Genomic DNA, 18,831 nt, shown 5'->3' with positions numbered 1-18,831 from the left:
GTCGTGGCAGGCACCTTTCACTGCCCGGACCCAGTCTCTGAGTTCCTCCGCTCTCACTACCCTCGACGGTGGGGCGGCTAGGGGGTACACGGAGATTCTTCAGGTGGACAAGGCGGTTGCGGTGCTCTTGTGCCTGCAAAACGCTGCCACTTGGTGGAATCACCCGAGACTCCCCACGGCACGAGCTCTCGGGCAGGCGATGTCCACCATGGTGGTCCAGGAGTGCCACCTGTAGTTTAACCTGGTTGAGATGAAGGATGCTGACAAGGTTCACTTTCTTGATGCCCCCATCTCCCAGGCTGGCCTGTTCGGTGACACCATCGAAGACTTTGCCCAGCAGTTCTTGACGGTCAAGAAGCAGACAGAGGCTATCCAGCACATCCTGCCCCGGCATTGTTCAAGGTCCCGCACCCCGTCTGCTCGTCACTGAGGGAATCCTCCTGCGGCAGCAACACTGGCTCCCCCGCAGCCTGAGCCAACCACTTGGCCCCGGAGTAGAACCCCCCCACAGGAAGCCTGCTGTAAGTTTGGAGGTGGTGCACAGACCACTCCATCCCCTGGTGGAGCACCTGGAGGAGAATCTTTTTTTTCCTTTTGTGTTGATTTCGCTGCATGTCCATGAGGCTGCGGCACCCACTCTTTCAAATAAAGAGATGTTTCCTCACTCCCTGCGTCACACATTCTGTGTTTATGGCTGTCATTGTCACAACTGCCATACATCAAACATTTGTGTATGGGGCACAATGAATGCGGTTTCCCCGCCTTCGCAAACCCAGCTGCGGCACACACACCCACGCTCAGGCAGTTGTGATGAGCCACGAGGACGCTCAGCCTCCTCCCCCGTCACTGACCAGTCCTTTGGTGGGTATGCGGAGGTAGGTAAGTGCTTTAGCGTTTATTTCAACACAGCCACGGGTTCACGACGCGAGGCTCCCCGACGTGGCAGTTCCTGCTCCACCCCGCCATGAGGCCCCATCCGCAGGTATGTCAAATGCGATTGTCCCCTTGGTACACCTCGCTCGGAGTTTGGAGGCATGGCTAGCACTCTCCAACCCGTCGCATTGGCTGGCCAGGATGTATAAGTTCGCCAGGCGCCCGCCCAGATTCAATGGGGTCCGTTTCACCTCGGTAGGAGGTGAGGATGCCGCTGTCCTGTGTGCAGAAATTGCAGTCCTTCTACAGAGGGACGCGATAGAGCCTGTCCCTCTAGCCAAGATGAAGAAGGGGTTCTACAGCCCCTACTTCATCGTACCAAAGAAAGGCGGTGGGTTGTGTCCAATCTTGGACCTGTGAGTGCTGGATCGGGCCCTGCACAGACTCCCGTTCAAGATGCTGATTCAGAAGCGCATTCTGTCATGTGTCCTGCATCAAGATTGGTTCGCAGTGGTAGACCTGAAGGACGCGTACTTCCATGTCTCGGTTTTGCCTAGACACAGACCGTTTCTTCGGTTTGCTTTGGAGGGCCGGGCATTTCAGTACAAGGAAATCAGAAACAATTTCAGAGGCTCCTGGGGCATATGGTGTCCTCGGTGGTGGTTATGCAACTCGGGTTGATGCATATGAGACCGCTTCAGCTCTGGCTTCAGAATCCAGTCCCGAGATGGGCATGGCGCGGGTGTATGTGGCCGCTATAGCAGCACACCACGATGCGGTGGACGGTAAGTCCTTGGGGAAGCACGACCAGATCATCAGGTTCCTTAGAGGCACTAGAAGGTTGAATCCTCCTAGGCTGCAACTCGTTCCCTCGTGGGATCTCTCCATGGTCCTGCTGGGCCTGCGGAGAGCCCCGTTTGAGTCTCTGGACTCAGTCAAGCTAAAGGCCCTCTCATTGAAGATGGCCCTCCTGACTGCGCTCACTTCCATCAAGAGGGTAGGGGACCTGCAGGCGTTCTCTGTCGGCGATACGTGCCAAGAGTTTGGTTCGGCATACTCTCACATGGTCTTGAGACCCCGGCCGGGCTATGTGCCCAAGGTTCCCACTACCCCTATTAGGGACCAGGTGGTGAGCCTGCAAGGGCTGCCCCGGGAGGAGTCAGACCCACCTTGTCGTTGCTGTGTCCGGTGCTGTGTCTGGTCCGGGACTCTGTCTCGGCTCCTCAGCACAAACCTGAATGAGTGGTTGCAAGCTGGCTCCTTTTATACCCGTATGTCTGGGGGAGTGGCATGCAAATTCCACTCACCAATTTTCATTGGCCTTTTCTCAAATATCAGAGGTGTTTGGGGCTCCCAAGGGTGACCCCTAGTGTCACTACATTGACCCAAAGTCTCGTTCCCTTCATCAGGGAACGGAGGTTACAACAGTAACCAAGATGTTTTCCAGTGAACTACTGTACATATATGAGGGTTTGATATGTTTTCAGACATTACTCTTTTAACTAATATTTTTTTTTTCTGCTGGGTAAAGAGAACTAGTGCTGTAAAAAAAAAAAAAAAAAAAAAAATATATATATATATATATATATATATATATATATATATATATATATATATTATTATTATTATTATTATTATTATTATTATTATTATTTATTTATTTTTTTTTTTTTGTGGAATAACAACAAGTACAAGAAATTCCTGTTTTAAAATCCAGAATTGGTATGTCACAAAACTATGTGGGTCTTGTGTTGGACAGGGTGCAATTTACCTTCTTATATGAATTTAGGTTAAGTTAGATCAAGAGATAACATAGAATTTATAGATCACTCACATCAAAAACCTAACATATATTTTCCTTTACTTTTCCATAGTTTGCTTGTGAGTGATCCTTTAATACAATACAGTCAAAATGTGAGAGGACAAGTTTATAGTTGTGCCATTTCACAGGAAACTTGCTCGCCGGTAACATTAAATGGTATTTACCCTTTCCTAATTTTGTCTTCAGCTTGATGCAATCCTGTTTCATGTAAAATCTCATTTAGATTTTAATCATTTATGTTATCCAAGTGCCTTCTGAGGTTGTTAACATGTCTCTTGGACTTTCTATGACTAAGGATCCACAATCTTCCAATTACGTTGTAAGTTACATTATAATATTGGCACTAAAGATACCTTAAAGAGACCTTATGCCAGTGCCTGTTGCATTGAATATTTCACTTAATATGATACTTAGTCAGGCATTCTTGAATTTATAATAATTAAACAATGAAAAACCTTTCTCACTCTCCTTCAGGTTTGTGGTCCAACCATTCCAAAAGATTGCAAAGTAATTACTACCTTCAATGGCATGTGCTTTTATATCAGCGAAAACAATGTAGTGAGTACATCTATACCAAGTGCTTTGAGAAGTAAGTAAGATTAACAATTACATACATACATAATATACTTTTGTATTGCTTTTTGATTATCTAATCATACGTTTTTTCCCCCCTCTAACTCCTCTTTCACAGGCTGCCCCATAGAAATAGATATAGCTTTTCTAATGGATGGCTCTGACAGTGTAGAAAATGATGATTTTATCAAAATGAAAACTTTTGTCATAACAATAATCCAGACTTTTTCCAAGTGCAATTCTCAGGTAGGAGTAAATGCTTCTGAATATTTTAGACTATTTAAAAAACTTTATATACTTGATTTTTTTATTGGTCTCAGTTGTACAAAGTGCATAGAAATGAGCACACATTTATAATCTCACGAAGCCAGACTTTTTTCTGTCAACATAAAGTGTAGTTTAACATTGCAGCCCACAACCAACTTAGACAGGAAGAAACCCTCTGATTGACATGTAAATCAACCAAACACAGTTTGTTTTGTTTGTATATACCAATTTTCTTGTGTACTTTCCCTTGTTTTGTAGTTTGCAGTTGCACAGTTCTCCACTGACTATGAAGTTCACTCCAAGTTTGAAATGGCCAAAGATCTCCATTTGTGGAAGACAATAGTGGGAGAGATAAAACAGCAAAAAGGATTTACCTTCACTGCAAGAGCCATAAATCAACTTGTGTATGCCAGCTCTATTGTTATCAACATCAGTATGAGTAGTATGTCAGTGTATACAGGTGCATCTCAATAAATTAGAATGTCGTGGAAAAGTTCATTTATTTCAGTAATTCAACTCAAATTGTGAAACTCGTGTATTAAATAAATTCAGTGCACACAGACTGATGTAGTTTAAGTCTTTGGTTCTTTTAATTGTGATGATTTTGGCTCACATTTAACAAAAACCCACCAATTCACTATCTCAAAAAATTAGAATATGGTGACATGCCAATCAGCTAATCAACTCAAAACACCTGCAAAGGTTTCCTGAGCCTTCAAAATGGTCTCTCAGTTTGGGTCACTAGGCTACACAATCATGGGGAAGACTGCTGATCTGACAGTTGTCCAGAAGACAATCATTGACACCCTTCACAAGGAGGGTAAGCCACAAACATTCATTGCCAAAGAAGCTGGCTGTTCACAGAGTGCTGTATCCAAGCATGTTAACAGAAAGTTGAGTGGAAGGAAAAAGTGTGGAAGAAAAAGATGCACAACCAACCGAGAGAACCGCAGCCTTATGATTGTCAAGCAAAATCGATTCAAGAATTTGGGTGAACTTCACAAGGAATGGACTGAGGCTGGGGTCAAGGCATCAAGAGCCACCACACACAGACATGTCAAGGAATTTGGCTACAGTTGTCGTATTCCTCTTGTTAAGCCACTCCTGAACCACAGACAACATCAGAGGCGTCTTACCTGGGCTAAGGAGAAGAAGAACTGGACTGTTGCCCAGTGTTCCAAAGTCCTCTTTTCAGATGAGAGCAAGTTTTGTATTTCATTTGGAAACCAAGGTCCTAGAGTCTGGAGGAAGGGTGGAGAAGCTCATAGCCCAAGTTGCTTGAAGTCCAGTGTTAAGTTTCCACAGTCTGTGATGATTTGGGGTGCAATGTCATCTGCTGGTGTTGGTCCATTGTGTTTTTTGAAAACCAAAGTCACTGCACCCGTTTACCAAGAAATTTTGGAGCACTTCATGCTTCCTTCTGCTGACCAGCTTTTTAAAGATGCTGATTTCATTTTCCAGCAGGATTTGGCACCTGCCCACACTGCCAAAAGCACCAAAAGTTGGTTAAATGACCATGGTGTTGGTGTGCTTGACTGGCCAGCAAACTCACCAGACCTGAACCCCATAGAGAATCTATGGGGTATTGTCAAGAGGAAAATGAGAAACAAGAGACCAAAAAATGCAGATGAGCTGAAGGCCACTGTCAAAGAAACCTGGGCTTCCATACCACCTCAGCAGTGCCACAAACTGATCACCTCCATGCCACGCCGAATTGAGGCAGTAATTAAAGCAAAAGGAGCCCTTACCAAGTATTGAGTACATATACAGTAAATGAACATACTTTCCAGAATGCCAACAATTCACTAAAAATGTTTTTTTTTATTGGTCTTATGATGTATTCTAATTTTTTGAGATAGTGAATTGGTGGGTTTTTGTTAAATGTGAGCCAAAATCATCACAATTAAAAGAACCAAAGACTTAAACTACTTCAGTCTGTGTGCACTGAATTTATTTAATACACGAGTTTCACAATTTGAGTTGAATTACTGAAATAAATGAACTTTTCCACGACATTCTAATTTATTGAGATGCACCTGTAAATGACATAACCTAAATATTTTAACAGTTCTCAACACTGTATAATATTTTGCCATATCAAGATATCTTATTTCCAATGTACAGGGCTGGTCTATTCACAGTTGAAGGAGGGGCGAGGCAATCAGCAATTAAAATCTTAATTGTTATTACTGATGGTAAATCAAATGATGGAATACATCTCATAGATGCTGTTAAAAAGGCAGAAGAGAAGAATATCATTCGATTTGCTATTGGGGTAAGATGTCATTTCATTTAGGTATTCTTTGACATCAGATTGGTGAAAGAGATCAGCGTTAAGGAGTAGATAACTAAAAGAAACTAGTAGCTTGACTACATTTCATTCAGCATGTTAATGTGGGTAGGACATATTGACATATTGGTATTGGCGGACTAGATCTGCTACGCTGCTGCTGCAAAGCAAGTACAAAGACTTGCTACTGCAAGAACATACACAGACATAATGTGTTAGCATGTGGACATGCTGCTGCTCTTGCATAGTTTGAAAAACAGGACATGCTGCATCATGCAAGTGGGACATTCTGCTGCTGTACAATTAGACATACATACAATACCCCAACAATGCAGGAAAGTTGCACAAACACACACAAAAAACACAGACTCCCCCAACAATGCAGATCCACCACCAAGACTTGTGTACCGCTACTGCCCTGAAGAGCCATGTGCACCAAAAGTATGCTAGCTAAGTGTTCCTGCCCAACATGTAATGCTGATGTACTAAATCTAAATGTGTAGCTGGGCCAGCTTGGCAGAATGGATTAAACAACCAGTGAACTGACTCATAATATGTACCTAGACCAGGAAAGCCCAAAGTTTATTTAACTAGTGAATTAGCCAAGTTATGTGTGGATTTATTTAAACTAATGACCTAATTTAGCTATGTGTGCCCATACCACATTTGACTAAAGTTTACCTTGTTAAAAACATGCTTCTATGTGCCATGGCCTAAAGCAAACCTTCCAGTGCAAGCTGATACAAGAGAACCCCAGCAGTAAATAGCATTTTTAGAGAAAAAACTCTCGCAGCATGCTGCAGTAAAACTGGCTTATTTGTAAAACTGAACAATTGAAATGTTACACAATGAGAGAGAACTCAAGTTAATTGGCTAACAGATTACAGGACTAAGGACTTATCAGCTTATACCATGAGAGCCGATCGAGTCATTTGGCTAACAGATAGTTACTTATCAACTTGCACCATGTAGAGCTTGATGCCTGAACTTAGTCATTTTCAGCAGCATGACAGTAGCTCAGTTATTTTCAAAATAATCTAGCTTCTTTCTAACAAGTAGCAGTGTAGCATGACCAAATGCTGCATTGTTTTAATGACACATTGTAATGTGCAAACACATTTATAAGTGTGCAAACTGAGGCAATAATTGCCTAAAATGTTCCTCACTCTCATATGTAGCATTTGAAAGTGAGATTCATTCCATTTAATTGGTTTGTGTGGATGGTTCATGTAAATGAACAGATTTTTCATCCATTCAGAAAAATATGTATCTGATTAAATTATAAATTATATCATCGGGTAGTTATACTTATAAATATATGTAAGTTCAATGTAGTTAACTACTTTTTGTCAGTAGCTTGCAGTGTAGCTAATTAATTTTTCAAGAGTAGTTTTACTGTAGATTAACTACTTAATGTGTAGCTTGTAGCTTGGTGAGCTACAATTTCAAAGTAGTTTCCTGAACATTGAAAGAGATGTTTTACTTTACAATGCTAAAGCAAACTGCTACTCATTTTTACATGAAATTCCCAGAGAATGTGTGATCTGCAGATAATTTTAACACATTTTTGTTACCTTTATTATTTTAAAGATTGGTGAAGCTTTTGATGATCTCCCCACAATGAAACAGTTAGAAATTATTGCATCCGCACCTGCTGCCGAACATGTGTTTAACGTGACTAACTTTGATGCACTGGACAGTATTCGTGAAAAACTGGAAGAGAACATTGCAGTTGAAGGTATGTTTGTAAATACATAGTAAAAATGAGAGAAAGGGGAAAGGCGGAAGTGAAGCAAATAGACAGAAGATTGAAAATCACAAGCTGTGTGGAATGCAAATTAATCAGTGGTTGACCTAGAGATTACAATTTTATTTCCATTCTAATGAATCTGATCAACGAATTGAATATGGATATACAACCATCAGTTCCAGTCCACTTATTTGACTGGACAAACAGCATAACAAGATCACAAGGGTTGATCCAGCATTATCAAATATTTTAACGCTATTCAAAGTTTTTTTTGAGGCACTTAGTAGCTAGTAAACTAAATAACCATGAGCAGACTTGTATATTCTGCTTTGTTTTCTTAGTTATCTCTTAAATAATCCCTCCCCTAAATGCCATGGAACAATAAGAATTGTGATTGATCACTATACATGTCAGTCAGACATCCTGTCTAAGTGCACGGTTCTTGTCCAGAATAAGATTATTCAGAACATTGTCCAGAATATGCGAGACTACCCCAAAACTGCAGACCAATTAATAATGTGAGACTTTATCACATGAAAAGTCAGCTAGCATATTGTAATGTTAATGCATTTTGCTTGTGATGGAACATGAAATGTACACATAAGAGCCTAGGTGTCCCAATGTCTCAATCACCTTTTTTCACCCTTTGTTATCTTACATCATGTGATCTTACATAATGTTTAATTATTTGCAACGCTTATACTCTTAAAACATTTTCTCTCAGGAATCCAGTCCACTGGGGATTCTGCTACAATGGAATTTGCACAGGATGGATTTAGTGCAGTTTTTACATCAAATGTAACTAAACTCTTTAAAAAGCTTATGACAATAATACAAGTGTCATTTCAAATGTATTTGTTTTATTAAACCAACTATAATTTAGCGGTCAAAAATGCAGTGGATAGAAGTACCACTAACCTCATATTCAAGAATGAAGAGTATATTATATGTACACATTATTAATACACTATTATAGTAACAAATTTAATACTGTATGTTATTTAATAGGTTAGCATGGTCAGTGCTAGATGAAAATATAACTGAAAAGACCACAATAGAAATATTATATAAGAAAAATTATTGTTTTCTTTATTTTTTTTTTCTCTTTGTTCAGGTAAGCCTGATATTGAGTGCTGTGGGAGCTTTCCAGGGGAAGGGTGGATATCAAGAATACTATCAAAATGGCCATTCATCAGACTTCCAGGAAGGAAATGAGTATGATAGTTACTTAGGTGAGACCCTGCTTAAATACAGGCCAAAAATACAACACATTGAAACCAGTATGGATTATCTAAACACATCTTGTGCTTTACTCCAAGTCTTCTAAATATAGCCTTCTGCCGTAGCTCTCAAATCTCATTCACGTATGTGCAAATTCAACTGCCAGATGAATAGCCTGAGAGCAGTGTGGATAATCTACAAAATTCTTTGTGTTCCACAAAAGAAAAGCCCAATTAATTAAAGCTTTGATCATCAATTTTTAAAGGTTATTCAATGACAATCGCAACAAGGTCAAGAAAAAAGTTTGTGATTCTGGGAGCACCAAGATACCGGCATAAAGGACAAGTGAGCATTTCAAAACTAGCGACCAACACAACTAACCTGCTGCTGGATTCCCCCAAGGTTGTATGAAAATTTCCCCCAAACTATACTGTAAGGTTATGTTCTAATCAAATATTGTTTGCCTTTTGACACCAGAAGACAACATATATCCATATATTTGCATACAGTATATGTATAAAGACCAAATGGTGTGATGTACAGTAGGAATGAGCATTTTGAGTAGGCCTAATTGAGTACTTGAACTTGACACATGGATACACAACGGTTCCCTTTGTGACTTCCATTGCTTTACCTTTTCTTTCCATTAAAAAAATCCTCATTTGGTGGGATAAGAATTTGACTGCAATAAGAACCATTCCTACCTAGACAGTGTCTCAGTCATCTGTTTTACGTTGTGTGGCATGTTGCATTTCATTGTAGTACATTCCTTTACATTTCAGTTAATTTTGTGTTTGAATTTCTTAACAATCCATAGGAATATTTTTGTACTAGTTTTTCCAAACATGCTGCAGTAATTTTGCTATTTTATAATGAAGTGTAGATGTCATGCTGTATCACAAATAACTTGTGTAAATTACCTGCTAATTGACTCTCTTCTTTCTCAGCCTCAGATTGGTTCATATTTTGGAGCTGAGGTTTGTGTGGTTGATCTGAACTCTGATACAAAAACAGATCTTCTCTTAATTTCTGCTCCAACTTATATAGACTGTCATTGTGAAGGCAAAGTTTTTGTGTACTCATATTCACGGCAGGTAGGTTAAAAATATCTGTTCCATATTTAAAATCTAACTTGTAATCTGACTTTAGAGCCAAGTAAGGATGTCAGGGTAGATGCAATATTTAATTTGATGTAAAGGAAAGCAAGACTGTGAGGCATTTGAAGTCTTAAGGCCACAATATACTTCCAGAGAAGTTCTTCTTTTTTCTCATTCAGGGGTAAAAAGAAGTTCGAAACAGCCAAGCAACAGGATACTGTTTGCAAAGATTCAGACACCGGTCACACCGCTGTGGGATGTGTTTAGAGCAGCATTTAAATAGGACGCTCAGGAAATGCGCAATTTGTCTTGTTTATATTCTGTATTTATGACGCTGCTCTAACAAGCTATTCACGGCCATAATATGCACTGACATGGTTGGGGAGTAACGGAATACATGTAACAAGATTACCTATTTAAAATACAAAATATTAGTAACTGTATTCCACTATAGTTACAATTTAAATCACTGGTAATTAGAATACAATTACATTCAAAAAGTATTTTGATTAATGTAGAGAATACTTTGCATTTTATTGACATTTGTTTCATTTAATGATGCGATCCAAAGTGCATTTGAACAGCGGTGAAACACTTTCTTATGATGTGTTACATTCATATGAGCAGACAGAGAAGTAAATTTGAAGTAAGTTTTGTGCAGAAGAAATAGAAATAAACCTTGTGTAAATTGTCAGCTTTACACTAACCAAAAATGCTATTTCTAGCCATTTTACATGCTCATGTTACCAGGCACGATCATATTTTTTTATCAAGAAAATTCACGTTGATCATTATTTCTTTTTTTCTAGCAAGACCTTTGATATTAGGGCAAAAATCGTATTTTTGATAATAATTTTTGTATTGTTTTCCAGTAAAAATATCTAAAAATCCTTAAAACAAGATCAATTTGATTGATCTTGTTTTAGAAACAACACCGCATAAGATATTTAGGTTCCCTATCTGTCACTCACTCGACGTTGTGTTGATGTAGTGACACTAGAGGTCACTCTTGGGAGCCCCAAACACCTCTGCTTTTTTGAAAAAAGGCCAATGACAATTGGCAAATGGAGTTCGCATGCCACTCCCCCGGACATATGGGTATAAAAGGAGCTGGTATGCAACCACTCATTCAGATTTTCTCTTCGGAGCCGAGCAATTCTATTCATTGAAGCTGAATTCATCCGCGAAGTTCATTCACCTCATCTGCTGGATTCTACGGCGCATTTCAGCGGCTTCTCCCCCTCTGCACCCGTGGAGTGCAGAGAACGCCCCTGGGCGCTTTGGCAGAAACAACTAAAAGAGTATATTCTAAAAAAAAGAGTATATTTTCTTTCTAAAAGAGCGGCACACATGGAACGTCTTTTTAAAGATGCCTTTCTGTCTGTGTGTTATTCCTGGTTGCGGTCGATATCTCTCCACTTCTGACGGCCACGATCGCTGTCTTTCATGTCTGGGCGCTGCCCACACAGAGACATCGTTCATGGATGGGTCTTGTCCTCACTGCGAGACCATGACCATGACCATGGCAACGTTGCGGTCGTGGCTTGCATTTGTAAGAAAGCAAGCCACCCCAGCGGCTCCCCACCTCGGTCCTTCTACCTACGGGTATGAGGCCATGCCGGTTAGCACTGGCGGCGATTTGGGGACCTCAATGGGACCACCTCCGCCGGGTATCCCCCCATGGACCTCCCATTCCCCAGCACGCTCGCTTGCTCCGGTCGGGCGCTCGGACGAGATCGCCGGTTCGTCTCAGGGTGAGTTCGACATTTTGTTTGGATCCTGGGAAGAAGACGAGTTATCGAGTGCAGCATCGGAGAGCGGGCTCATCCAGTCGGACGCAGAGGCTTCGACTGGGCTTCCTGCTTCAGGAGTGGTCGCCCAGTCCCAGGCCGACGGGGAAATGATGGAAATGCTTTCCTGGGCGGCCGCGAGCGTCGGGATAGAGTGGAAACCTCCGCTCTCCCTTGAACCCTCGCTGCTCGACGATTGGTTCCTGGGCTCGGGGCTCCACCCACAGCCACGCCCCATCCCCGTTCCTTTCTTCCCGGAAGTGCATGAGGAGCTGACATGATCGTGGGAGGCACCTTTTACTGCCTGGTCCCGGTCTTTCAGCTCCCCCGCTCTCGCTACCCTCGATGGTGGAACGGCCAGGGGGTATTCGGTGATCCCCCAGGTGGACAAGGCACTCGTGGTGCACCTGTGTCCGCAGAGCACCGCCACCTGGCGTGGGCACCCGAAACTCCCGTCCAGGGCCTGTAGGTTTACATTGTCCCTGACGGCTAGAGCCTACAGTGCCGCTGGACAAGCTGCCTCCGCCCTGCATGCCATGGCTCTCCTGCAAGTACACCAAGCCAAGCTGCTAAGAGAACTGCATGAGGGTAGTTCTGACCTGGGATTGATGCAGGAACTGCTCTCGGCGACCGACCTCACTCTCCGGGTGATGAAGGTCACGGCGTGGTCTCTCGGGCAGGCGATGTCCACCCTGGTGGTCCAGGAGCGCCACCTTTGGCTCAACTTTGTTGAGATGCGTGAGGCTGACAAGGCACGGTTCCTTGATGCCCCCATCTCCCAGGTTGGCCTATTCGGTGACACCGTCGAGGACTTTGCCCAGCAGTTCTCGGCGGTGAAGCAGCAGATGGAGGCCATACAGCACATACTGCCCTGGCGCGGCTCAAGACCCCGCACCCCGTCTGCTCGTCGCCAAGGGCGTCCTCCTGCAACTACAACACCGGCTCTGCCGCAGCCCACCCCCATGGCCTGGCCCCGGCGTGGAGCCCAGCGCAGGAAGCAGATGCCACCTGTCTCATGGCCGGCTGCCAAGAACCCGAGGAAGGCTTCGAAGCGCCCCTGAGACGGGCGACTCAGGGGCAAGGAGACCCGCTTCTCCGGAGCTGGTGAGCAGACCACACCATCCCCTGGTGGAGGGCCGGGAGGAGAATCTTTTGTTTTGTTTTCATTTAATTTCACTGCATGTCCAAGAGGCTGCGGTACCCAAAAATTCAACAAAAGACCGGTTTACTTGTTCCCTGGCTCACATGTTTGGTGTGCACGGCCGTCGTCATGACCACCGTCCACCGTCCCATCTTTGCAGGTATGGCGCCCCAGCGGTGGTCCCCCCACCCCTGTGCACCCAGCTGTGGCACAAACATGCCCACACGGGATTGGGTCCAGTGGACTACAGGGACGAGACTCCTCCTTCCCCCTCCTCGGCCAATCTTATGGTGGGCGGCAGGAGCCAGGTAAGTTTCTTCAAATCCCCTCGATGTGGCACCTCGAGCTCTGCCCCGCCGCGAGGCCCCACCCGCCGGTACGTCCGATGTGATCATTCCCTTGGTCCCCCTTGCCCGGAATTTGGACGCATGGCTTGCGCTTTCCAACCTGTTGCGGTGGCTGACCTGGACCGTCTGACTCGGCTACACGATTCAGTTCGCCAGGCACCCGCCCAGGTTCAGCGGTGTCCGCTTCACCTCGGTGAAGGGCGAGAACGCTGCTACCTTGCATGCGGATATCGCTACCCTTCTGCACAAGGGCATGATAGAGCCTGTCCCTCAAGCCGAGATGAAGAAAGGGTTCTACAGACTTCATCGTACCGAAGGCGGTGGGTTGCAACCAATCCTGGACCTGTGAGTACTGAACCGGGCTTTGCAAAAACTCCTGTTCAAGATGCTGACACAAAAACGCATTAGAGAGAGCGTCCGGCATCAAGATTGGTTCACGGCAGTAGACCTGAAGGACGCGTACTTTCACGTCTCGGTCTTACCTCGACACAGACCCTTCCTGTGGTTTGCCTTCGAAGGACAGGCGTACCATTACAAGGTCCTCCCCTTCGGCCTGTCCCTGTCCCCTTGCATCTTCACAAAGTTCACACAGGCTGCCCTTGCCCCGCTAAGGGAAGTGGGCTTCCGCATCCTCAACTATTTCGACGACTGGCTAATCCTAGTTCACTCTCGAGAGTTGCTATGCGCACACAGGGACCTCGTGCTCCGGCACCTCAGCCGACTGGGGCTTCGGGTCAACTGGGAAAAGAGCAAGCTCTCCCCAGTTCAGAGCATCTCTTTTCTTGGTCTGGAGTTGGACTCAGTCTCGAAGACAGCGCGCCTCACGAACGAGCGTGCAGGGTCGGTGCTGAACTGTCTGAAGGCGTTCAGACGGAGAGCAGCGGTTCCACTGAAACTTTTTCAGAAGCTCCTGGGGCATATGGCATCCTCAGCGGCGGCCACACCGCTTGGGTTGATGCATATGAGACCGCTTCAGCACTGGCTTCAGACTCGAGTCCCGAGATGGGCATGGCTCCGCGGGACACATCGCGTGGCCATCACACCGATCTGTCGCTGATTCTTCAGCCCTTAGACCGACCTTGCATTTCTACGGGCAGGGGTTCCTCTAGGGCAGGTCTCCAGGCATGTTGTGGTTACAACGGACATCTCCAAGATGGGCTGGGGTGCCGTATGCAATGGGCACACAGCCGCTGGCTCCTGGACTGGCCCGTGGCTGTGTTGGCACATCAGTTGCCTAGAGTTGTTGGCAGTACTGCTCGCCCTACGGAGGTTTCGGCCATTGATCCAGGGCAAGAACGTGTTGGTCCGGATGGACAACACAGCATCGGTAGCGTACATCAACCGCCAAGGCGGTCTACACTCCCATTGCATGTCACAACTCGCCCGCTGTCTCCTCCTCTGGAGTCAGCAGCGCCTCAAGTCGCTACGAGCCACTCACATCCCGGGCGACCTCAACACCGCAGCGGATGCACTGTCACATCAGGTTACCCTCAGGGGAGAATGGAGACTCCACCCTCAGGTGGTCCAGCTGATTTGGAGTTGATTCGGTCGAGCACAGGTAGACCTGTTTGCTTCCCGGGAATCCTCCCACTGCCCGCTTTGGTACGCCCTGACCGAGGCACCGCTCGGTATAGATGTGCTGGCACACAGCTGGCCCCCTGGACTATGCAAACACACATTTCCCCCAGTGAGCCTACTTGCACAGACCCTGTGCAAGGTCAGGGAGGACAAGGAGCAGGTCATCCTAGTAGCACCCTACTGCCCCCCCCCAGCGAATTCTCCTGAGGAAGGACCTTCTTTCTCAGGGACGGGGCACCATCTGGAACCCATGACCAGACCTCTGGAATCTCCTCGTCTGGCCCCTGGACGGGACGTGGAAGACCTAAGTGGCCTACCACCCACGGTGGTACTGTAGACATGATCACTCAGGCTAGGGCTCCCTCTACGAGGCAGCTGTATGCCTTGAAGTGACATCTGTTCACTAAGTGGTGTTCTTCCCGACACGAAGACCCCCAGAGATGCGCAGTCGGATCAGTGCTTTCCTTCCTGCAGGAGAGGCTGGAGGGTTGCAACACAGCTGTTCCCCTGCTGTGTTGCAGCGCCGGTGTTGTAGTTGCAGGAGGTCCACATGACATACTTCCGACAAGACTCGGAAAGACCATGTGACGTATTTCACTCAAAATACCCCCCCCCCCTTTTGGGTGGGGTGTGGTCTCTGCGGTGTCTTTCCCTTGGTAGGGACACCCCCCAATGCAGACACTTATGGCTCCCAGTCAGTTAACAAATTCCACTCTTTTTGGGGACAAAAGAGAGGGAAAAGAGGCCTCGGCTGGGCTAGCCTGTCCCTATAGTTGGGCAGTCAACTTGTTCCTGATGGACCGTTCGACGCTCATAAGAGCATTGGGGGAGGTTACGTGATGGCCTGGTGCGCTGGCTACGAGGCACACAGCAGTCTGCCCATCACACACCGCCAGTTCACACAACACAGTTCAGCTAGTTGTGGCGTTTTGTATAGGGACCCCTAGTGTCACTACATCGACACAATGTCGAGTGAGTGAGTGACAGATAGGGAACGTCCTGGTTACTTTCGTAACTCTGTTCCCTGATGGAGGGAACGAGACGTTGTGTCCCTCTTGCCACAACACTGAACTACCCACTGAAATGGCCAGGACCTGGTCTCGGCTCCTCAGCACAAAACCTGAATGAGTGGTTGCATACCAGCTCCTTTTTTACCCGTATGTCCGGGGGTGTGGCATGCAAATTCCACTCGCCAATTCTCATTGGCCTTTTTAAAAAAAAGCAGAGGTGTTTGGGGCTCCCAAGAGTGACCCCTAGTGTCACTACATCGACACAACGTCTCATTCCCTTCATCAGGGAATGGAGGTTACGAAAGTAACCAGGACATTTTTCAGAGAATGTATTTTTAACGTGTATTTTGTCTTACATTTATATAGAGTTTTTATAGTCAAAACAAGTGAAAAAATCCACCAGTGCTGAAGAAGTAATCCAAAGTATTTAGAATACGTTACTGACCTTGAGTAATCTAACGGAATACATTACAAATGACATTTTACAGCATGTATTCTGTAATCTGTAGCGGAATACACTTCAAAAGTAACCCGTGCACCGATTACACTCTGTTATTGTAATTCATGATGACACTGATACAACTGCAAAGATTGGTGTATAAAAGAGTGTTAATGGGAAGAAAACAGACAAAAGAATGATTATAGGCATACCTTTCTATGGGCAGATGTGTAAATGGCTTTCACTGCAGAAGGCACATACGTGAAGCAGCATATAAAACAAAGGAGTGAATGGGCACTTAAGAGTATTTAAGTAGATTTAATACTTTTTATAGACTAATAAAAAACAATGCATTGCATGTTCTTGGAAAATCATACAGATGTAGGTAAATTTGCACCAGCTCACTAATAACTGCATGTCAGTGTTCATGTTGACTGATCTTAACTAACTGAATGGCGTATACAAGCATTAGCTGCTGGCCTCAAGGTAAGTGTAGCTCCAGGTCACACCTACTGATGACGTGGACCAATGGCAGTAAGAAGGTATTTAGCAGCCGGTAAGAAATTTAGCTAAATGTTCGCCAAGGTGAGGTGCTACCAACCACCAAAACGAACGCAAAAGCACCTCCTTTTAGGCCAGGTTTTGTTCTAAATGATGTCAAACCCATTCGTTCTTAAATTTCGTATGAAGTATATCAGGTCCTTTAAAGTCCTAGGTCATAACTAATTTTCAAAACCCATGTTTTCAAGGGTATTTGTGGTCTGCAAATTCTTTCTTTTTTTTCCTCCCTGTTTTCTCCCCAATTTGGAATGCCCATTTCCCAATGTGCTCTAAGTCCTCATGGTCGCGTAGCGACTCGCCTCAATCCGGGTGGCAGAGGACGAATCTCAGTTGACTCCATGTCTGAGACCGTCAATCCACACAGCTTATCACGTGGCTTGTTGAGCATGTTACCGCGGAGACATACTGCATGTGGAGGCTTCACGCTATTCTCCACTGCATCCATGCACAACGCACCACGCGCCCCACCAAGAGCGAGAACCACATTATAGCAACCACAAGGAGGTTACCCCATGTGACTCTACCCTCCCTAGCAACCAGGCCAATTTGGTTGCTTAGGAGACCTGGATGGAGTCACTTAGCATGCCCTGAATTCGAACTTGCGACTCCAGGGGTGGTAGTCAGCGTCAATACTCGCTGAGCTACCCAGGCCCCTGTGGTCTGCAAATTCTTTGGAAATACTTGCAGTATTTTCATTGTTTCATGAACTTTGCAATCAGTACAAAGTATTACAGGACTATCCCTCATAACCCTCAGTTTTCATTTGTGTCAAATTAAATATGCCATCTACCTTTCAATTATCAATTTATGATAATTTCATAATTTAATCCTTTTTGCATTTTCTTTCAAAAATTTGGGTAACTTATTCCCTTTTTAAAATGTTTTTGTTTTTTTTGTTCTCGCAGCCATACTTCAGTTTTTCGATGGTGCTGGAAGGCATGGCTGGACAGAGAGGACGATTTGGCTCTTCTCTGGCCAGTCCTGCAGATCTGAATGGAGATGGTTTCAGGGATGTACTGATTGGAGCTCCCCTAGAAGAAGATGGACAGGGAAGCATATACATCTTTAATGGGCAAACTGATGGAATAATTTCTACGTATTCACAGGTCTGCCAATATTAGTCTTTTGTGATGTTCCTTCAATGGAAGTTTTAACCACTTGTTCTCTGCCACTTCTTTATATACTATTTCTCTGTGACCTATCATGTCATTGGATATCTCTGTCCAACCCTCTAAAACTCTGTCCTTCTCCCTCTGTCCATCCCTTTCTCTCTCTGTGTAATTTTAGAGGATTTCTGGATCATTTGTGCGTTCGGGGTTACAGTTCTTTGGACTAGCACTGAGTCATTCCTCTCTAGATCATAGCGGGGACAGTCTCCCAGACATTGCTGTTGGATCAAAAGGAGCAGTTCTGCTTCTAAGGTATGCTACCTGTCACTCCAGTATACTGCCATACAAAAGCCAAAATGCAGAAACTATGCCAACACTGAAACTGTGAGAAATGGCTTTAAAGTTTGTTTGTTTTTTATATTGATTGTGTCACAAGTGGCACAGCAATTGCACACATCACCTTTACAAAATATTGTTTTTATACTTCTAATCAGTGACTACTTCTAATCAATGACATCAAAGCCACTCCTTATGTATTGGAACTCTAAATGTGTATATTTTTATGTACAACACCCAGGTCTAGACCCATTGTGTCCTTAGATGTGAAAGTAACCTACAGTCCATCCAAAATCCCAGCCAAATTGAGTGAAATAAACTGCACCAGGCCATTGGAAAACACCCTGACAGTGTGCTTCAATATGAGTGGATACAAACATGATATAACAGGTTTTCCCAAATTTCTGTGAATGAAATATGATATATTAATGGACCGCATGCTTTAATTGCTTCATTGTTCCTGTGGATAAGCTGACATGCAAAGCAGGGCTGTTTCTAGACATAGGTAAACTTGTCCGGTGCCCTAGGTGCCAACAGCCTGGGGGAGGGGAGGGTGGGTTTGGTTGGGGCACCAATGCACAAGCCTCCAGTGATGGAATAGCAAGTCGCCAACATCCCGCCCTCAAA

The 18,831-nt window shown here is 44.7% G+C and overlaps 1 protein-coding gene across 3 annotated transcripts in view; it reads left to right on the top strand.

The window, feature by feature from the left end:
* Positions 1-18,831, top strand: part of LOC127422782 (integrin alpha-X-like) — a 95,209-nt gene that overhangs the window by 6,819 nt on the left and 69,559 nt on the right. For 2 of the 3 annotated variants that reach the window (XM_051666541.1, XM_051666543.1), the window contains exons 3-16: positions 2,748-2,851; positions 2,944-3,014; positions 3,170-3,284; positions 3,387-3,514; positions 3,794-3,939; positions 5,660-5,810; positions 7,416-7,563; positions 8,300-8,373; positions 8,690-8,807; positions 9,062-9,198; positions 9,744-9,890; positions 17,665-17,865; positions 18,047-18,180; positions 18,446-18,594. In XM_051666541.1, the coding sequence (XP_051522501.1) occupies positions 2,748-2,851; positions 2,944-3,014; positions 3,170-3,284; positions 3,387-3,514; positions 3,794-3,939; positions 5,660-5,810; positions 7,416-7,563; positions 8,300-8,373; positions 8,690-8,807; positions 9,062-9,198; positions 9,744-9,890; positions 17,665-17,865; positions 18,047-18,180; positions 18,446-18,594 (1,823 nt within the window). The remainder of the gene's footprint in view (positions 1-2,747; positions 2,852-2,943; positions 3,015-3,169; positions 3,285-3,386; positions 3,515-3,793; positions 3,940-5,659; positions 5,811-7,415; positions 7,564-8,299; positions 8,374-8,689; positions 8,808-9,061; positions 9,199-9,743; positions 9,891-17,664; positions 17,866-18,046; positions 18,181-18,445; positions 18,595-18,831) is intronic. The other variant, XM_051666544.1, reaches the window with a different exon arrangement.

This window comes from Myxocyprinus asiaticus, chromosome 32 (assembly GCF_019703515.2).
Source record: "Myxocyprinus asiaticus isolate MX2 ecotype Aquarium Trade chromosome 32, UBuf_Myxa_2, whole genome shotgun sequence".
NCBI lineage: Eukaryota > Metazoa > Chordata > Actinopteri > Cypriniformes > Catostomidae > Myxocyprinus > Myxocyprinus asiaticus.
The sequence above is the reverse complement of the archived record's forward strand: the minus strand, read 5'-3'. Positions and strand labels throughout refer to the sequence as shown.